The sequence below is a fragment of the Misgurnus anguillicaudatus genome, chromosome 25 (genome assembly GCF_027580225.2).
Source record: "Misgurnus anguillicaudatus chromosome 25, ASM2758022v2, whole genome shotgun sequence".
Classification (NCBI taxonomy): Eukaryota; Metazoa; Chordata; class Actinopteri; order Cypriniformes; family Cobitidae; genus Misgurnus; species Misgurnus anguillicaudatus.
Window position 1 is genome coordinate 3017501 of NC_073361.2, and position 22371 is coordinate 3039871.

Consider the following 22371-nt stretch of genomic DNA (forward strand, 5'->3'; position numbering starts at 1 on the left):
GAGGACAAATGTACATGTTTGTTTGAGGTTTATTAAGAAGTTAACAATATAATCAAAATAGAAATGAAGGTCAGTAGGACATTATCAGTTTATTTGGAAACAAACCCTATTCAAAAAACTTAACTTGTATAAGAAACTGATAAACAACAGAGCTGTAAACTTCATGTGGCTCATGTTACCATATAACTTTTTCCAAAGAGTGTGAATATGTTTTTCCACTTTATAGTTTTGTACTGATGAGAGGGATGCAGACCTGTAAGAGAGTTATGAACAGCTGTCAGCATAAATTGTCCACAGAAATACCCTTACATACATAACTGATGGGTAAATGATAGCACTACATTCAGATAAACTATCATAAACTAAATTAGTATCTCAGATAAACATCTGCAATGATTAGTTATATAAAAAGCTGTTTTCAGATGACTGTTTTCAGATGCCCATCCCCATATCGTCTAGCTTCTGTTTTAAATGCGTTTCTGTAAGCGAGTTTGAACTTTAAAAACACATCGCAAATGGATGTGCGCGAGCTCGCGTCTCCGTGTAAACAACGCGGAGCTCATAATAAAACGGTGTCGCGTGTAAAGCGCAATGTATGGAATGCGTTGCATGTAAACAATATCATATTACAGCAGATCCCCCAGTGCAGCATTACTCAAAGTGGCCATGAAGGATACGAAAGTGAATAACTGCGTCTAACAGTGTACAGCATGTAACAATGAAATCCGCCATTACGTGATCACGCTTACTGGTTTGTAAATAAGCATGTAAACAAGGAATCATATTACAGCACACACTTAAAAGATACAACAGTGCAGCATTACTCAAAGTTGCCATGAAGGATACGAAAGTGAATAACTGTCTAACATTGTCTGTACAGCATGTATCAATGAAATCCGCCATTACGTGAAATCACGCGCCCTCGTTTGTAAACAATGCGAAAGTTTTATATCCGAAGCGTGCCGTCTGCTGAGGTTGCTTATGTAGGCTGATCTGCACAAGCCATAACATATTACATGATAGCAAATATAAATGAAGACAAATGACTTACAGTTTCTTCAGGAATATATCCTTCTCCATTGCGTCTTCCATTGTTCTTCTTCTTAGGTAACGTTAAACTTAGGAAAGTTCTTAGGAAACGCTTCTCTTCCTCAATGTCCAGACATAAATGAAGATATTCCTCACGTGTGTGTATAAAGTTTATAATCCAAACATGCGGTAAAGTCTTTAAATCTGATAAAACTTTACGCTTTGTTTATTATTGTTGGAACTGCTCATCTCTTCATTACCATGTCAACAGCCTGAGGGCGTGACCGCATTAGAGATAATGAGCTCAGCCAGGAAAAACGGTACTCTCTTTACTTCAATGCAGATTATATAAACAGGAAATATTTGTTTTTGATTATAATTAGCTTGTTTATAAGTAGACATTTCAGGCTTTCTTTGGATATGTGTATCATGTTTGTGTGACGAGTATTCGCTGAGTTTCAACTGATTTTTGTAACGTGATTTGAGAGACAGATGGCGGAGACAGAAATGTCTGAATGCGCACCCTGTTTATTTTCTTTATTTGACAAAAACACAAAGATCCCTTGTTATTGTGAATGTACACTAATTAAAGAGGACCCTTCAGAGTTTCAAATGATGTCAAACACGTAAGTGTTTGATTATTAATGATGGAGTATTTTAAGTTGATTCTGCTATGATAAGGAGAAAAACCGTCAAAACGCGTCCCCACGTTTTTGGACCCCTGGGGGTTAAAGTATATGTGGCGTCAATAACGGCGAATCACGCCCTTATCGCCGGTCACACCGTGGGAAAACATGACGTTGTCATTAAATTTCTCAGAGGCGCTCGCAAACTAAACCCACTGCGACCTAAAACAATCCCGTCTTGGGATCTGTCCACGGTTCTGAAAGCGCTGCGCGGTCCCCCTTTCGAACCCCTCGAGCAGGCTGACCTGCGCGCTCTCTCATTTGAAACCGCTCTCCTCCTGGCATTGGCATTGGTTAAACGAGTGGGTGATTTACACGCATTTTCAATTGACCTGACGTGTCTGGAATTTGGTCCTAACGTGTCTGGAATTCGGTCCTAACGATAGCAAAGTTAACGACTGCTAAAGTCTTAGACCGAGAGCAGGGGATACATTCCTAAAGTTTTGACCACGCCATATAGAGTTCAAGTGGTTTTACTTCTCGCCCTCCCACCGGCGGACGGCGAACAAACCCCAAACACGCTCTGCCCCGTCAGAGCGCTAAGAATATACACGGACCGTTCTGCCTCATACCGCAAGTCAGATCAGCTGTTCGTAAGCTTCGCGCAACACTCTTTAGGTATGCCGCTCACTAAACAGAGGCTATCTAAATGGATCGTCGAAGCCATTGCTTTAGCTTACGCCTCCCTGAATGAACATTGTCCAGTCGGTTTAAGAGCTCACTCCACGCGTGGTATGGCTTCATCGTGGGCTTGGTCTACGGGAATTTCTATTTTTGACATTTGTAATGCGGCCGGCTGGTCCTCGCTGTCTACGTTTGTCAGATTTTATAGCTTGGATGTCCCTGCCTTACAAGCAGAGGTCTTATCGGCTTAATGTTCACGCGACTGCGTTTCTGTATGCCTTCACGGTGCGCTGCGAGCTCACCGTCATGGCTACCTATTAATAAATCATGCACAAGCTCGCGGTGCGCTCAGGGAACCCACCGTCTCGTGCTCTGTTATGTATGCATCATGGTGCGTTTAGCAACTTCACTGTATGCGTATTAACTCTCTCATATATGGTGCTTTCACTTACGCTCGCTAGAGCTATGTACACGCTGGGTATAGGGCCACATGCAGTGTCTCTTCGGTAAGGGCACCTCAGCCCGTTGTGTATGCATGGTGGGATGGGATTACGCTCCCCCATACATAGCGTCAGCAACTGACGCAATGCGAAGTGAACCGTATTGAAAAGGAACGCTTAGGTTTCTCACGTAACCCCGGTTCCTTGAAATAACGGGAACGAAGCATTGCATCGCTGGCCGTGCTACAAGCGTCTACGCAGCGAGTGTTATTCGGCTGCGCGCTTCAGTCGAATAATAATGAGCTCTTGACGTATTTCTTATATAGGGACGTGTGCCACGCCCCGTGCGGGCTCAAACGTCATTGGTCTGTATTTTCTACAGACGTTAACCAATAGGCTTCCACTCCAATAGAGTTTCCCCCATAGCGTCAGCAACTGACGCAATGCTTCGTTCCCGTTATTTCAGGGAACCGGGGTTACCTGAGTAACCTAAGCGTTTTGTGAACCGTGTCACCCACACATATATATATGTATATATATGTATATATACAGTATTGTTCAAAATAATAGCAGTACAATGTGACTAACCAGAATAATCAAGGTTTTTTGTATATTTTTTATTGCTACGTGGCAAACAAGTTACCAGTAGGTTCAGTAGATTCTCCGAAAACAAACAAGACCCAGCATTCATGATATGCACGCTCTTAAGGCTGTGCAATTGGGCAATTAGTTGAAAAGGGTGTGTTCAAAAAAAAATAGCAGTGTCTACCTTTGACTGTACAAACTCAAAACTATTTTGTACAAACATTTTTTCTCCTGGGATTTAGCAATCCTGTGAATCACTAAACTAATATTTAGTTGTATGACCACAGTTTTTTAAAACTGCTTGACATCTGTGTGGCATGGAGTCAACCAACTTGTGGCACCTCTCAGCTGTTATTCCACTCCATGATTTTTTAACAACCTTCCACAATTCATTCACATTTCTTGGTTTTGCTTCAGAAACAGCATTTTTGATATCACCCCACAAGTTCTCAATTGGATTAAGGTCTGGAGATTGGGCTGGCCACTACATAACATTAATTTTGTTGGTTTGGAACCAAGACTTTGCCCGTTTACTAGTGTGTTTTGGGTCATTGTCTTGTTGAAACAACCATTTCAAGGGCATGTCCTCTTCAGCATAGGGCAACATGACCTCTTCAAGTATTTTAACATATGCAAACTGATCCATGATCCCTGGTATGCGATAAATAGGCCCAACACCATAGTAGGAGAAACATGCGCATATCATGATGCTTGCACCTCCATGCTTCACTGTCTTCACTGTGTACTGTGGCTTGAATTCAGAGTTTGGGGGTCGTCTCACAAACTGCCTGTGGCCCTTGGACCCAAAAAGAACAATTTTACTCTCATCAGTCCACAAAATGTTCCTCCATTTCTCTTTAGGCCAGTTGATGTGTTCTGTGGCAAATTGTAACCTCTTCTGCACATGCCTTTTTTTTAACAGAGGGACTTTGCGGGGGATTCTTGTAAAATAGATTAGCTTCACACAGACGTCTTCTAACTGTCACAGTACTTACAGGTAACTCCAGACTGTCTTTGATCATCCTGGAGGTGATCATTGGCAGAGCCTTTGCCATTCTGGTTATTCTTCTATCCATTTTGATGGTTGTCTTCCGTTTTCTTCCACGTCTCTCTGGTTTTGCTCTCCATTTTAAGGCATTGGAGATCATTTTAGCTGAACAGCCTATCATTTTTTGCACCTCTTTATAGGTTTTCCCCTCGCCAATCAACTTTTTAATCAAAGTACGCTGTTCTTTTGAACAATGTCTTGAACGACCCATTTTCCTCAGCTTTCAAATGCATGTTCAACAAGTGTTGGCTTCACCCTTAAATAGGGGCCACCTGATTCACACCTGTTTCTTCACAAAATTGATGACCTCAGTGATTGAATGCCACACTGCTATTTTTTTGAACACACCCCTTTCAACTAATTCAACTAATTGCCCAATTGCACAGCCTTAAGAGCGTGCATATCATGAATGCTGGGTCTCATTTGTTTTCTGAGAATCTACTGAACCTACTGGTAACTTGTTTGCCACGTAGCAATAAAAAAATATACTAAAAACCTTGATTATTCTGGTTAGTCACATTGTACTGCTATTATTTTGAACAATACTGTATGTATATATATATACAGTCGTGGCCAAAAATATTAGCACCCTTGGTAAATATGATCAAATAAGGCTGTGAAAATTAATCTGCATTGTTAATCCTTTTGATTTTTCATTAAAAAATTCACAAAAATGTGTTCTTTTATTGGATAATAAGAATTTAAAATGGGGGGAAATATGATTATGAAATAAATCTTTTTCTCTAATACACATTGTCCAAAATTATTAGCACCCTTTTATTCAATACTTTTTAAAACCTCCATTTGCCAGTTTAACAGGTCTAAATTTTCTCCTATAATGCCTGATGAGGTAAGAAATCACCTTACAAGAGATCAGAGACCATTCCTTCATCCAGAATCACTCCAGACCTTTTAGATTCCCAGCAACATGTTGGTGCTTCTCCTCTTCAGTTCACTCCCCTCATTTTCTGTGGGGTTCAGGTCAGAAGAGTGGAATGGCTTTAGCAGAAGCTTGGTTTTGAGCTCAGTGACCCATATTTGTGTTGTTTTTGAGGTTTGTGTTTTGGTTATTGTACAGTTAGAGGATCCAAACATGGCCCATTATAAGAATTCTAACAGAGTCAGTCACTTACGGATTTTTTATCTGTTGGTATTTGATAGAATCCATGATGTCATGTATTTTAACAAGATGTCCAGAACCTCCAGCAGAAATATAGGCCCACAACATCAAAAACACAGCAGTATATTTCATTGTACACATGGGGTACTTTTTTTCTCTGTGTTTACCAAACCCATTTTGAGTGTTTGCTGCTAAAAAGCTCATTTTTTAGTTTCATCTGACCATAGAAGCCATTCCCATTTAAAGTTCCAGTCATGAGTGATAACTGAATATGCTTTAGTTTGTTTTTGAATGAGCTAGGAGAATTTTTCTTGTAACCCTCCCAAACAACATGCGTTGATGTAGGTTCTGTTTGACAATTTTTTAAAAGGTTTTCTGAACCAGAGGCTCAACAATTTTCTGCAGCTGTGACCCTAAGAGAGTCTTTAGCTACTCAAACTCTCCTTCTCACCGCACATTAGGACCATATAGGCATACGTCCTCTTCCAGGCAGTTTTGTAACATTTTCTGATGGTTGGAAATTCTTAATTATTGCCCTGATGATGGAAATGGTCATTTTCACTGCTCTAGCTCTTTTCTTAAAGCCACTTCACCAATTTGTGAAGATCAATTATATTTTGCTGCACATCAGAAATATATTCTTTGGTTTTTCTCATTGTGATAGATGATTAAGGGAATTTAGGCTTTGTTTCCCCTCCTCTTTATATTTCTCTGAAACAGGAAGCCAGAGCTGAATGATTTTGTGTTTACAATCATGCTGGAGTTCTGAAAATTGTGAAAATGAATGGGAATGTACTTCAGAGATATTTTACCAATAAGAATTTCTAGGGGTGCTAATAATTGTGCCCAACGAGTATTTGAGAAAAACATTAATTTCAGAATGATATTTCCCCTCCATTTTAAATTGCTATTATCCAATGAAAGGATAATATACATTTTTGTGAATTTTTTTAATGAAAAATCAAAAGGATTAGCAGTGCAGATTAATTTTTTACAGCCTTGTTTGATCATATTTACCAAGGGTGCTAATATTTTTGGCCACGACTGTATGTATATATGTATATATATGTGTGTGTGTGTGTGTGTGTGTGTGTGTGTGTGTGTGTGTGTGTGTGTGTGTGTGTGTGTGTGTGTGTGTGTGTGTGTGTGTGTGTATATATATATATATATATATATATATATATATATATATATATATATACATACATACATACATACATACATACATACACATACATACACATACATATATACATATATACATATATATATATATATATATATATATATGTGTGTGTGTGTGTGTGTGTATATATATATTTAAGCCATATCGCTCGAGTAGGAGTGTGATATAGCTCTATATCATCACGGCTGTGATTAGGCCAGAGGTACGAGGCCGCAGGCCGAGTGCCGGAGGCAATCACAGCCGTGATGATATAGAGCTGTGTCGCACGACTCCGAGAGCGATATTGCTTTTATACAACAGTTCGACGGCACACGTTTGAAAAACGAAAACTAGAAAACAACAACGGAGTTATTTTAAAAGCCTCTTTGTTTGAGAACTACTTCTTCCGCCACAGATTTGAGGGCTGCCAGAATGACAGGTAAAACTTTCGGCTGCTTTGAAGCTCATAACAACTCAATGGACGGAAAAGCCGTTACTTTATATTACCGTTTCTTGGTCACAAAGTGTAGTTTTAAGATTAGTTCAGTCGAGAATGTATATGTATTATATTTAAATCTGCAGTCGATTAGTAAAGATAGCGCCTGTTTGAACGTTTGCTGAGTGAGATTCGGTACGAATGAGAACCAAAGCATGAGCGGACATCAGTGTTCACTTGCCCTGCTGACCACCGCCCTCTCTGTGCTACATCTCTGAAAGAGATACCCTGGCTCTCATGTTGGCCTTGTTTGTTTATGATCGTCAAAATGATATCAAATCAGCAGTATTTGGTGTCATGATCAAACTATTACTTGTTTTTTAATTCATATTTAGTGTCTTTTGTGTTGTTATTGTTTTGGCGCGAGGTAAAAGTTAATAAAACTACTTGTATAACGTTACTATTGCTTTCTCATTTATTCTTAACGTGATACGAGCACTCGATTATTATTATTAAACTTTGTTCTGGTCAGTACTATATAAAACGGTGTTTTATAAGTGTCAGAGAGATGTTTTTGCATGCTGCTTATCAATATACCAGTGGCCATATCTCATAACATGTTTTAATAGTCAGGTCACGATAAAGTAAATGATCAATGTCCACATTTAAAAGCTGCGGTGCTTACCTGCAGTTTCATGGTGTTTTCGCGTTCTGATAAGAAATATAGCTCCAGGAAAAAAATGAGTGTTTATATTCCTCTTTCCAAGTGTTAATAATCCACACGATGTGACAAGACATTTCTCCCATTAACTGTAACGTAACATCCAAGAGCGCTGATCTTTGACGAAATAACTTCCGATTTATGAGCTAGTAAACTAATGAGACAAACGGAGAGTGATTCAAAACAGGGCGTCTGTGTTTTTCCATTCAGAGATGAGCCTGCTTAGGACCTCCATTCACTAGGTGGCGGAATAATACGAAAGGTGAAGCGGTTACAGTGCCGATATCAGCACAATATCGCACAGGTCTTAGCCAATCAGATTCGAGAACCAGAAAGAACTGTTGTATAAATATATATATATATATGTGTGTGTGTGTGTGTATATGTATATACGTGTATATATATATATATATATATATATATATATATATATATATATATATATATATATATATATATATATATATATATATATGTATATATATATATATATATATATATGTATATATATATATATGTATATATATATATATGTATATATATATATATGTATGTGGTAAATGGACTGCATTTATATAGCGCTTTTAACAGACCTATGGCCATCCAAAGCGCTTTACAATTAGCCTCACATTCACCCATTCACTCACACATTCATACACCGACGGCGGTGTCAGCCATGCAAGCAAAAAAGGAGGATGGATTTGGTTTACAATAATCAACAAGATGTAAAGTGCACGGATCGCCACTCCATTATATAGTACACATTTTACACAGTAATGTTAACTCGGTGCACTTTTTGATATGCTTTAGCTATGATTTATACTAAGGTAATCTACTTGTTGTTTATTTTGCTTGTTATCAGAAATAAACGACTCTAAAAGGACTTGTTATTGATTCTATGTGGAAATCTACCGGAAGTTACGTTTGTTCCGTGAAAGCCGTTTGTTTGTTGTTACTGGTAAAACCGTCTATAAACAGTTTAGCCTGTCACAGTAATTCCTTTATTCTTTAAAACAGCTTGATTGTAACTCTATACCCTATAGTCCTCGCCTCTATTTAATTGCACAGCTCTGACCATAGATATAAATATGTGAATTAGTCCCCGCTTCCACTCTTTCGCACCCCCTCGAAACCATAGATATATATGTAAATAGATGCTACAATCGGCAGTTTCAGAAACATATTAACTGCTGAGTTTGGTTTCACACATTGCATACGTGAACGGTGCGTTTGCAGCGTTAATCTTTTAGCACTGATGTTAACAGGTGTGATCAGCACATGTGAGCATCACAGAAGCAGCTGTGCTGCAATCATTTCAGAGTCGTGTCTATGTGCCATCCATACATAATATCTATGACTCCAACTACTAATACATGCGTTCAGCTGTGTTGATGTGTTTGGGTACATGTTTGTGATGTTGGAAACCAAGGCGATTTTAAACTGCGGGGATGAGATTGTTTCCAATTTTATAAAGAAAATACTCTGCAATGGTGTTGAATGATGAATTTGAACATGGCTTGTCTTAAAACATATTAAAAACACAACATAGAGATTTTCCCAACAGGGGGGACTTTAACAAATATGAAGCTTTTTAAATGTAATGTAAAGAAACAAAAATGATTGAGGTGATTAAGAAAACTCTTATTACACTATCACTATGAAGAATTGTAAGTTTGTGCTCTGATCTCTGTGAGCTCTAGCATTTTGGGAATGTTGCTCTCCCGATGCATGCTCTCTCACATATTTTCGGAAACCTTTGGAGGTGAAAGTGGATCTGGAGCTGCCTCAGTCATGGTTTAGAATCAAGATGGGCCCTCCCTTTGACCCTGATTGGCCTGGGCCTGAACATGATTGTATTAAACATCAAATCAAACTGATGATGGCAGCGAGTATTACCTAATCAGAGGAAGAATAGCATGAGTCTTCACAGAATGAATATGGGATAAAAAAGACAGGGCAAACGCTGCCCCGTATTGATTACAACTGGGACATGCTATTTAATTCTCAAATCTGGGATGATTTCATATTTTAAGAGACATGTGGCAACCCTAGTTGGTGTGTAACATTGCTGTTTGAGCGTAAAATATAAGCAAATTTACAAAGCTGCTCAGTTATTCTTTTTAACGTTTACATTAATGCATATGGCAGACACTTTTATCCAAAGGGACTTACAGGGCATTACAAGGTATACATATTTTTACAGTATGTGTGTTTCCTGTGTTTGAACCCATGTTCTTTTGTGCTGCTAACACAATGTTTTACCATTGAACTATACAGAAACACAGATTTAAAGATTCTGCTGCACACCCGCTCTATTGTAAGATAAATAACAGTGCATTTTATTCTGTCGTGATCACCCCTATGCTCTAATAATCCCTTGAAAGAGTTAATTAACCGTTGTGTAATACATAAATATTGTGTTAACCTTATTTTGGTTGCATTGTACATCGTATCTGACATGTCTGGTATGGGATTAGATGCTCTAACATGCAGTGAGGTTTTCAAACCTCGACTCACGTGTCAAACTAATCATAAAACTGGGTTAGCCCACACCACGCGGTGCATCTCTGAATATTGAGCTGTTCTGAATATGACCTTTTACACTTCAGTTCGCAGACTTACCAATGTATGGGCTTGCTTATAGGCGGAGTGCACAATGTTTGAAAAACGCTTTGGAAAAGGAGACGGGCCGACTACCAAAACACACTTATAGCCAATCAGCAGTAAGGAGCGTGTCTACTAACCGACATCCTTGCCGGGTTGCGTATGTATGGGGCAGGTCTTTTAAAAGAAGGTCCAGATTCTATTGGGGTAGGGGCGTGTTTGTTTAGGTGATTTCAAATATCAACATTGGCTTTCAAACATTGTGCACTCCGCCATTAAGTCATGACAGTCGGTTTGTGCAGCTCTGCATGCAGTTAACCCACCTATCGACGTGCGTCTTGATATGGATAAGGTTTAAATCTATCTGCCTCGAGCAGAAAAGACAAAAAGCACCATGAAGGTGAAGTAAAAAGATTAAGAACACATTCATGTTTTAAATTAGTCTCGAGTAACCATGCAATGGATTTATTACACTCAGTCCAAATTCTTAGATTTAGTATTAGTCAAGTGTTTTGTTAAAACGCATTAATAATCAAAATCTTTCATGCGTGTTATAAGCAAATAAACACATTGTTGCATTCAAGTTGTTGTTTGACCCCTGTTAGCATTTTAAAACAATACACATTATGTCTAAAGTTTGCATATTTAAATAGTTATTGTTGTATTTTGGTTTATTAAGCTTTGGAGTCTGATCATGCCCTAGTTTTAATCAAATTGGAAAATCTGTTGAGATGTTTGTTATAGTTTTTCTAACAGCTATTTTTTATTCATAATTTTCTTTTTGTTTCCCTGATGTTCTACATCTATTAAAGGAATAGTCTACTCATTTTCAATATTAAAACATGTTATTACCTTAACTAAGAATTGTTGATACATCCCTCTATCATCTGTGTGCGTGCACGTAAGCGCTGGAGCACGCTGCGACGCTTCGATAGCATTTAGCTTAGCCCCATTCATTCAATGGTACCATTTAGAGATAAAGTTAGAAGTGACCAAACACATCAACGTTTTTCCTATTTAAGACGAGTAGTTATACGAGCAAGTTTGGTGGTACAAAATAAAACGTAGCGCTTTTCTAAGCGGACTTAAAAAACTATAAGGAACTATATTTTATGGCGTAATAGCACTTTTGGGAGTACTTCGACTCGCCTGAAAAGTCCGCTCCCCTTCTCCCTCTCATAATGGGAGAGGGAGGGTGTTACTGCGCCGAGTCGAAGTACTCCCATAAGTGCTATTACTCCATACAATATAGTTCCTCTTTTGTGCTGATGTGTTTGGTCACTTCTAACTTTATCTCTAAATGGTACCATTGAATGAATGGGGCTAAGCTAAATGCTATCGAAGCGTCGCAGCGCGCTCCAGCACTTACGTGCACGCACACAGATGATAGAGGGATGTATCAACAATTCTTAGTTAAGGTAATAACATATTTTAATATTGAAAATGAGTAGGCTATTCCTTTAAAGAATATATTTGGCAGTAGACCTTGGTTTCTAAGTACTAATGTGACACGTGTTTTCTGAGAAGCACTTAATGTGTTAATGTTAGAATTGGGAAGTACTCTGATAAGTGTCACAGTATTGTCCATATGGCAAAAATGTACAGCTATAAGATAAAACATACTGTGTTTAGTTAACATTTTGTTTATAGCTACATTTATGCAGAGACAGTGAATGGGTTTTTATTAACACGCTAACAGGGCCCCCTCACAAAATTGCTTAGGGCCCCTAGAAGTCTAGGATCGGCTCTGGATGCAGTTCTAAACGCCACTGAATATATTGTACATAACTGTACATGAAAACCCTGAGAAGCTAAAAGCTAAGCCTGGGCTTCAGCAGTCTCACTCTCACTTTTTCTCCCAACAGGTTTTTAAGGACGATCTCAGTAATCCTGTTCCTCAACAAACAGGACATGCTAGCAGAGAAGATCTTAGCAGGGAAATCTAAACTTGAAGATTATTTCCCAGAGTATGCACGATATACGCTTCCTCCAGAAGGTACATGTCCTGCATATGGACAGTATAATGCTATGAGTGGTCCTCCATGTAATGGAATTTATTTTATGGTTTTGCAAGACTTGTTACTTAAATTAAAAAAGATGCACTGTAAAAAATACTTTTCAACAAAAATGTTTAAGGCAGCAAAGTATTTTTTACAGTGTGCATCATTACATTTTCCCAATAATTGTAAAATGGTATTTTTTCTTTTCAGAAAATACACATGAATTTCACATGTGATCACATGGGTTTCACATGTGTTTAACATGGGATTCACACAAAAAATGTTCCTAAAACACACTTAAAAAAAAACTTGTGGACACCGGTTGCACTATTTAATTACTTTTTTTATGAAATTAACATTAAATAACATGATTGTTTAAAAAAAAACTTAATTCAATCAACAGCTGGTGTACATAAATTATGTAGATCCAACAAGTAAAAAAAAGTAATTTTAGAACAACCGTATCCTATATTCCACTTGTGGATCGCCTGTGTGTTTGACTTACTGCAGTGCTACGCATACTCATCCACACAAGACATCAAACTACCACTAGAGCGATTCGCCAGCAGTTGCTCCTCATGTTTTTTAATGGCTCTCATAGTATGATTGGGTGTTCTGAATCGTTGCGTATTTTTCCCTGGTTTGTCAAGCCCCTACCATATAATCATTAACATTAAGCCATCAAAAGATTACAATTACCAGCCGCAACGACCATGTAAACTATAACATTGAGACGTAACTTCAGGCTTTGCAGAGTTTCATCTATTCAAAACCCATTTTGTTCATTAATGACACAAACACCTAAAACAAGCGTCTGCGTATTATGATAAACATTTTTGCCACTTAGGAGAACATGACAGCAAGTTATTTTTAAAGTAAAAGTGATTTTATTCTGTTTAACAGAGGTTTGCACCTTAAATTGTGCATGTAGTGCCACCCACTGTTGGCATAGATTATAAATTCTATACCAACTCAACTTCTGTCAGGTGTAGTATAAACGCCAGGGGCTCAATATAAATGTCTGAAAATGTTAAAACATTTATAACATTTTGGCAGCCTACATGTACTGATGGAGCATCATCATTGACCACTCCCAAGCTACGCCCTAGCAACCAAAGACAGTACCCTTGCAACCAAAAGACTGCCATTATAAAATGCCCAGATGGATATCTTTGCTGCACAATGACATGGGAGTGGGCTCATTTTACTCAGGCATCCAATCCGTCTCTCAGGATCCTTACAGAGTTATTAAGCCACGTCCACAACAACCAAATATGAGTACCCTAGCAACGCAAAATTTAAACAGTTATATCTTCAAATCTGAATGCCATGGCAACATGTGGGTTAGTTTATAATATTCATGCTGGCAAATAGCCAATGGGGTATCATCATTGGCCATCACCAAGCCACTTCCTAGTAACCAAATACAGTACCCTAGCAAAGGAATAATCAAAGCCTCATAAGTCTGCATCAGAACATTGTAGAGACACAGTGGTTGGACTGTTTTACTAGGGGTGTGATGAGACACCTAATTCACGAGAACGAGACAAGATTTTAACATTTTTTAAAGGGGGGGTTTAATGGTATTTCAAGCATTCTGACTTATTAACACAGTTATAGAGTTGTTTCCTCATGCTAAACGTAGGCAAAGTGTCAAAACAGCAGTTGGACGTGTTACAGAGTATTTCTGTGCCGAATGCACTTCGCCAGGGTTCGTACAAGTTTCGGCAAGTTTTTTTCGATTACAGTTCTAACTGACGTTTCAGGGGTTTTCGATACGTATCACTTCTTTATATGGGCTTCCACCGGAAAACTTCCCCCGGCAAACCCCGCCCACCCGTCAATCAGCGGGAGACGCTAGAGCTGCTAACAGCTTATCACGCCACTCAGCTTTGTTTCATTTCAAAAGTCAACAATGGCACGAAAGAAGAATTGTGTTTTTGGATGTAAGGAGAAGACATCCAGCCTTATGGAAACAATGGATATAATTTATTATCCGGGGTAGCAGCAGAGTTTTGCGTGTGTGTTTGATGCCGTGGATTTTCCCAACCGGGTCATGACGAGTTGCATGCGGTAAGTAAGACTTCTGTCTTATGTTGGAAATAGTCGCGTGCATATTATATAAATGACACGAACATGTAGCGAATCATAAGTTAAAACAGTGTTGTATAGTGTTGCATGACTCGCACTCGCTCCTCCCGCGGTATAACTCCTCCTTCTTCATTTTTTCGTACGTTATCGGAAAGATTCGGTAAAGCTAATCTTTCTTTTATAAATCTGATTAAACTAAAGACTCTTCAGAGATATAAAGGATGTCATACTACTCTATATGTACTCCAGATTAACATCAGAAATGCAGAAACAGCGTGTGTTACATGAGCTTTAAGAAATCTTCAATGATAAAATAAATGAATAGGAAACTGAAATCACATTATTTTGAAATGTTTTAACTTATCTGGGACTGTCCCTAACTATTATTTTGCGTTGTGAATGTGTAAGCATTTAGCCTAGCCCCATTCATTCCTATGGTACCAAAAAAAGTTTTATTTTGTGGCACCATACTCCATACTTACTGGTATAACTCCTCATGTAACAGTTTTTAAATAGAAAACATGGAAGTGTTTGGTGTCTTCCCTGTTTGGTACCATATGAATGAATGGGGCTGGGCTAAATGCTAACACATTCACGACCCGCTGTACAGTGCATGCATTGAAAAAAGATAGATATGTATTAATTCGTCTAAGTTGAGGTAATAACATAGTTTAATATGGCAAAGGGGTAGACTATTCCTTTAACTTTATGCTTATATCAGGACAGTGGCCGTTTCTCAAACCGAAAGCTGAAGCCTCAAGAGGTTGTATAGGCAGGCTGCATACGTCATCAAGCCTGCTTTATTTCAGTTACCTGAGCATTGCATTTGCAAGTCATAAGCATATTACAACAATTTACGATTACCTAAATATAAAAGTAAACTTTGATTGTTAATATTCTGTATAAGACTATCTATATGATGTCTACAAATGCGCCCTCAAAAGGATGCAGCCTTTTGTTTGAGAAACGGCCGGCATTTCACCTCCACAAGAAATCTCGTGACATAATTAATTTCGCGATACATATTTAATCTCGCGAGATCTCATGACACCCATATGTTTTACTTCTTGCTTGGAGTATAATCACTAATGGATGCAAATTTTCTCCCTAGCAACCAAATACAGTACCCTAGCAACAAAATAAACAAAGCTTTATATCTCTGCATCAGAACATTGTGGAGTCACATGGGTTGGATCATTTTACCTGTGGTGTGAAGTTTAATCATTCTTGGTTCTTACCCCCAGAATTTTGCAACGGCAAGCACCACTTCACATTTTTTTAAGAAAATGTACCTACCTAGTGTGTTTTACACTTGTATGCGCATGCCTTGTGTGTGTGAATGGTTGTGTTTCAGGCATTTACCATTATGTTAAGTGTGGACGGAGATCTTTTCTAAATTAGCTGTATAGACGACAATATTTTTTTACAACACCATTTAAAACAAAATTGCACTATTGTAAACCGGGCATAAACATAAAAAAATGTGCATTTGCTGTAAGCCAGCACTGAGCTTTTAGCACATGCTTACCACCCCAACTGACCTGGTTCTTCCCGGAGAACAATGCGATTAATTGAGAGCAGGAAATCTCTCGATTCTACTAGATTGTGAGAAGAGATATCCACAATATTCTGAAATATGTGGAAAAAGTTAAATTTTATTAAAGAGACTTCAAGAAGTTCCAAAATGTCTTATTTAATTAAAATATTGGATAAAAATCTAAAAAATGTTTAGCTTCATACACTTACAGGGGTGTTTTTTATTATGTTCCCTGATGTGTACTTATGATATTACTTAAGTTTATTTGGCGAATTTAAGTCATTTATGGCCATTTTCCACCCTGTTTTTCAACCTCTGATTAAATATATTATATGTGACCCAGTCTGGAAAAACCATACTAAAGTCGCCAAATCAAATTCAGAGATAATGAAAATCAAAGTCTGATTTAAGCAATTAATTTCATTATGATTTTAATCTTTGACATGACCTTATTCTATCAATAAAATTTTGACAAACCATTTTTGATAAGACAGGCATATTTATCTTGTTGGCAGCCAGCAATCATTACTGTGTAGCCTATTTAAAACAATGGCAAGAATTACGCTGACGTTAGCGGTTTTCATATCATTATTAACACAGCATTACAACTAACCCTGCTCGGTGAAAGTATTTTCAAGCCAAAAAGGTTGCTAAGAGCTGCAGACATACTTCAAAATGATGCTATGTTTTAGTCAACAAGACACTGATTAATATGTATGACATAACGATGGTTTTGGTTTCTTACACACCCAACTCAGAAACCAAAAAAAAAAATGTGATGAAAGAATTTACTTACATGCCGCCAAAACACTCTTTCATCAATAACTATGGAAAAACATTATACATTTCCATAACTTTGCGGGAGAACATCTTTTCTCAGCGTGAAAACATTACGAGAAAAACAAATTGCTCAATCCTGTCCAACAATGTAAATGGTCTGTGTAACAACCAGTGACAAAGTAATGCGTTACTGTAATTCCACTACTTTTAGCGGTAACGAGCATGTAACAAAGTATTTTTTTAAATCAAGTGACGCAGTTACAATTACTGAAATTTAAATTAGTTCATTACTTGTGTTACTTTATTTTGTGAAAAATTAACACTTGCAGACAAGACATTTCTAATCTAACGTCGCAGGACCGTGGTGGCCGGCGCAATGAATCATTAAACTTCATCATGGCCGAAAGTGCGTATAGAATGAACATGAAAAATCAAAACGGGATAATATACCTTTGTTTAATAATTGTGTGTCTCAAGTCAATCGGTCTGTTTGTAAATTATCTTTGCCAAGCAATTCCAGTATGACATCTACTTGCATTTGTACACAAAAGTAATAAATCTGAGAAATGATAATATATTCTATCAGCTTTCATGGAAGAGAACAATCCACGTACTCCATTTTCAGATTAAATGTCTTCCTTTAATCTTGTTTATCATTTAAATCAAACAATATATGATCTTAGATCTTAAACATCATGGTTGCAATAAAGAAAACTGTGCGACTCCACTATATTACAAAGAGTGCACTACCCGCAAGCTTCACAGTCCCCAAATTCTTAAAAAGACAGTACACAATTTTAACACATTATATATTTTCAATGTAAACATACAGAATATTTTTCTAAATGGTCTAAATGATATACATAAATAAAGTACACTTACATATTAAGATAATTTCTAACAAAAAATTCAAAGGCTGAATCTAAAGCAAAATACAATATGTGATATATTAGAGTCTTACGTGTAAAATAGCCCATCCATATAAGAAACTTTACTAAAATAATGCAGTACATAACCAAACTAACAAAAGAGTGACGCCCACTGTGGCCCACAGCCTATCATTTAATCATTTGACTCTCAGTACTGTTCATATTTACATCTAAAAAGCAGACATAAAAGTAACTTAAAAGTTACTTTCCCTAGTAACTAATTACTTTTGATATACAGTAACTGGTAGAGTACTGTAATTCAATTACTTTTAAAAGAAGTAACTAGTAACTGTAACTAATTACTAATCTTCAGTAACTTGCCCAACACTGGTTACAACTAACCCCGCGTTAGTTTTTGCCTCGCGCACCCAGTATCTCTAGCCTTCATTATTCTGAAACATACATTTAAATAAATATATTAAGCTATATTCAGTGTGATGGCTGAGCTTGTTTCTGAGAGCACAGCATGCCAATCCGTGGTTCTATGCCTGACAAAGATCACATCACATCCTCTTCCATACACATCATCTTCCATACTTCGTAATCGCGAGCGGTGCTTGTTTTTGATGTTAGTGCAGGCTGAAAATGTGGTTTTCCAAAGCCATGTTAAGGCAAAAGGCAAAAGTAAATTGCCAGCCTTGAAAGTTCTTTATACTCTGAATCCACAGACAACCAAATTTCTGACACTGTGGGTGATTCAAACAGCGCTTTCAAAGTGCGGTCACTTGAAAGGTCCTGCTTGCTTGATGACATACTACCATCTGTGCTTCCTACGAAAGGATTACAAACCCGGTTGTACTGGTTCCAACTATCCTGCTGAGGAAAAGAATTTATTGAAGGGTGCAGACAGCACTTGCAGATGTTGACACATCCCAGTTAAGCTCGTTATCCATAAGAAATGCATCCAAGTTTGCAAACATTTCTACATTTCCCCTATCAACTTGCCCTCTCCATCGCTCCAGTTTCCTCACAAACCCCATCATTTTATCAGCCATTGTTAAAAGTAGTTGACATTTGAATATACCTGTCCACCCTCCTGTGTTTTCCCTGGATTTTCCTGTATTTTACCATCCTATCCTGCTATAATCCTGTTAAATAATTTCTTGTATTTCTCCCGTATTTTTAATCTTTCTTTAAAGGATAGACTAATATTTTCTATTAAAGATTTTTGTAATTGCTGTTTGTGCTTTACTGTCATGTTAAATCAATCACACTGGTCATCGGTTGCCATGTCAGTAATATGGCGGCTCATTGTATTTTCGGAGGAATTTGTTCAATATCACTACTTGGACATTTGCAAGGACCTCAGAACATACAACACATTGTGGACATGGTTTGTTATTTAGTGTGATGCATGTGAATTCATATTTTATGTAATGTTCATCATACTTCTGTCATTTTGAAGCACCAGGGCCCATGGTTTTTGTGATTAGTCCTTTCTGCGTGGAAAGCCCCGATAATGGGTTCGCTATCATCAGTAAGGTGAAGACGTTTAGGCTCCTCTTAGTGTTCTCATCATTTTTTTTAAAGCCAACATTTAATTTTGATTTTAATTACTCAATTACACACCTCTACTTTGCAGTAACCCTAGCAGACATAACTAAGTTTGCTCAATGCTGCGCAGACTGGTCGAGTGTGACGTAGTTACCCAAGAGTGACAGATGCCTCCCTATAGTGCAGGGGTGGGCATTCCTGGGCATTACAGGGTTGGAGCTAAACTTTGCAGGACATTGGCCCTCCACGACCAGGAATGTCCACCACTGCTCTAGTGGATAACTAAAGATTAGATCACATTACCATTTGCTGTTTTATTCAAGCAGGGGGGTGGGCCCCACAGGCGGAGCCAATGATATGATGTGCTGTGTGTTTCTCTAGGGGGGCAGGTTATATGAAACTTAATCTATTCACGTCACTAATCCAGCCATTTTTTATCCTTTTTTTTTTTGAGAATGATTACTTAAATGATTTTGTTATTGAAAAGGAGGGCATTTTAACCTATGATGCTTGCAGGATGTATTAATGATACTAAGACCTGTTATACATCAAAAGATCAAAGCAAATTTGATTCCAAATGTCCTGACCCCTTGTATATTTCTACAATTGTCCCATTTGTATCTAGTTATCCTAAGCAATTTTAGAAGAAATATCTAGATACAGTTGATACTTACAGAGAACAACTTCAAATCCTGTTGGCATGGAAAGCAGAACCTCTAAGCAAAAACATTTTTAGTTTTGTTTAATATGCTCTGCTTTTATTCTCCCCTTTTTCTAAGAATATATATGAACCTACATAAATAATTATACATCCAAAAATAATAATACCTGTCGTCTTTATGCACAGCAACGCCTGACCCAGGAGAAGACCCGAAAGTGTCCAGGGCAAAGTTTTTCATCAGAGATGAATTCTTGGTATGAAAAAAGTTTTTTTACTTTTAGTATTTTTCTTATTCTCACATCTATGGGATTAAAACAATAATTCAGCCAAAAAAAAAAAAAATGTCCACATAAGTTACTCATCCTGAAGCCAACCGAGATAATTTTTCAGACAAGCTAGTTATTTTTGTTTGTAAAGTTTTATATATGGATATTTTTTTACAAAACCGCAGGCTTACATTTATCCCCCTGGAGTGGTTTGGATTACTTTTGTGAAGGATGGATGCACATTCTATAGACTTGAAGGATGTAAACCCATTTTTAACTGTTCTAAAGCTTGGAAGAGCTAGGACATTTTTTAAATTAACTGAAAATGTGTTCATCTGAAAAATGATGGACATATGTGGCTTTAGGGTGGGTAAATAATGTGGAATTTTAATTATTGGCCAAACCCAGCATTGGGTCAAAAAGGGACTAGCCCAGCCCGCTGGGTTGTAATTTAACCGATGCAGGGTTGTTTTAACCCAAAATGCTGGGTTGTTTATCCTATTGTTGGGTCAAATATAAACACTTTCTGGGTTCATTTAAAAATAATCCAGCTTTTTAAGAGTATAGGGGAGAGCAGGGCACAACCTAATGCTTTTTGGTTTTGGCTCAATCATTCAAAAATATTTGATATTGATAAATTATATTTTTACACACACATCTCTGCTACAAATGAATATTTAAAATATGTTTATATCACTTACCATTCTTAGACAATTACACCAAACATCACAGAAGTGCAAACATTACAACTTACCCCATAGATGGGGTTAATTGTAACAGGCAGGGGGTTAAAAATTAAATTAGCAGAAATACTATTTCAATACTATTTTGACGATAGACTTAAAGTGGATATTGTTTATATATCTGTCTATAATAGATGGGTATCTACACTATTCATCCCTCATCTAACTATAGTTTAATTATAAATGGATACAAATGTCTAAATATGTGAGAAAACGCAGCACAATTATAACAAAAATAAGTATGATAATGAAAATCAAGGTCTGATTTTAGCCATTAATTTCATTGTGATTTTAATCTTTGACATGACCTGTGCAACAATGTAAACGGTCCGTGTTACAACTAACCCCGCGTTAGTTTGTGCCCTGTGCACCCTTTCTGTCTGTGAACCTTAAAAGTTTTCCAAAAACATTTTACAAAAATTCTTTGTACTGTTTTTGTTTGTTGTTGTTGTTGTTGCTTAATATGCTTTGTTGTTTCATATTTTGGAATTGCATATTGCACAGCAGGACATCTCAGTTTAACATATATTTTTACTGTGTTTTTGTATGTGTATTAACGAACCAACAGAAAATCAGCACAGCGAGTGGCACTGACAAACACTACTGCTATCCCCACTTCACATGTGCTGTCGACACGGAAAACATTCGCCGTGTGTTCAATGACTGTCGTGACATTATTCAGAGGATGCACCTTCGTCAGTATGAACTCTTGTGATTGGCTGTCTGGAGCAGTCGCTCCTACGCTTTTCAGTTCCACACCACATGGGCTCTCTGAGAACTACTGATGAGTGACAATGCTGTCATGTTTTTCTGTTTTCTGCTTTTCACCTTTATGCTCTTATTTATATTTATATATACAGACACAGTGCCCTCCAAAAGTAGTCAGACCATAGACAGAATTTCTCTTTTTGCTGTGGAGTCTAAAGATTAAAAGTGAATAAGGCAAAAGTACAGAATGTACATTTTATTTTTTTTACCTGTTTTAACATATGCAGTTTACTAACTCGATGCAGCAACACGTTTGTAAATAAATTCTCCTATCTAATGTTATCATATTGAGACAATTTGCCGCCTTAGAATTATAAGGTTCTATCTGCATTCTGAGTAGTTTTGAGATGTTGCACTTTAACGTTTTTGGCTTGCATTCTACTTTGTTGATAGAATTTTTCAAAGTCCTAAAATGTACACAACTTGAAAAAACATCACATTATGTAAATAAGTGAATAACTCAATTTTGACAAAAATGTCAGATAGGTAAGGAATAATTAACAACGGGCCGTTGATTTATTTGAAAGTAATCCCCACTCAAGGTGGTCGCATCATGCCGTTACACTAGCCTGGGTTTCCCCATGCTGCCTTGCGTGCAAATGTATTCACGCTGCAAGTCTAGCATGAAAACTATGGACCAATTT

At 37.5% G+C, this 22371-nt stretch overlaps 1 protein-coding gene across 1 annotated transcript in view; it reads left to right on the forward strand.

The window, feature by feature from the left end:
* The window catches only part of gnal (guanine nucleotide binding protein (G protein), alpha activating activity polypeptide, olfactory type), a 179630-nt gene extending 157480 nt beyond the window's left edge, over positions 1 to 22150 (forward strand). The window contains exons 10-12 of the mRNA XM_055181632.2: positions 12324 to 12454; positions 20137 to 20204; positions 21528 to 22150. Coding sequence (XP_055037607.2) covers positions 12324 to 12454; positions 20137 to 20204; positions 21528 to 21674 — 346 coding nt within the window. The 3' untranslated portion in view covers positions 21675 to 22150. The remainder of the gene's footprint in view (positions 1 to 12323; positions 12455 to 20136; positions 20205 to 21527) is intronic.
* The last annotated feature ends 221 nt before the right edge of the window (positions 22151 to 22371 follow it).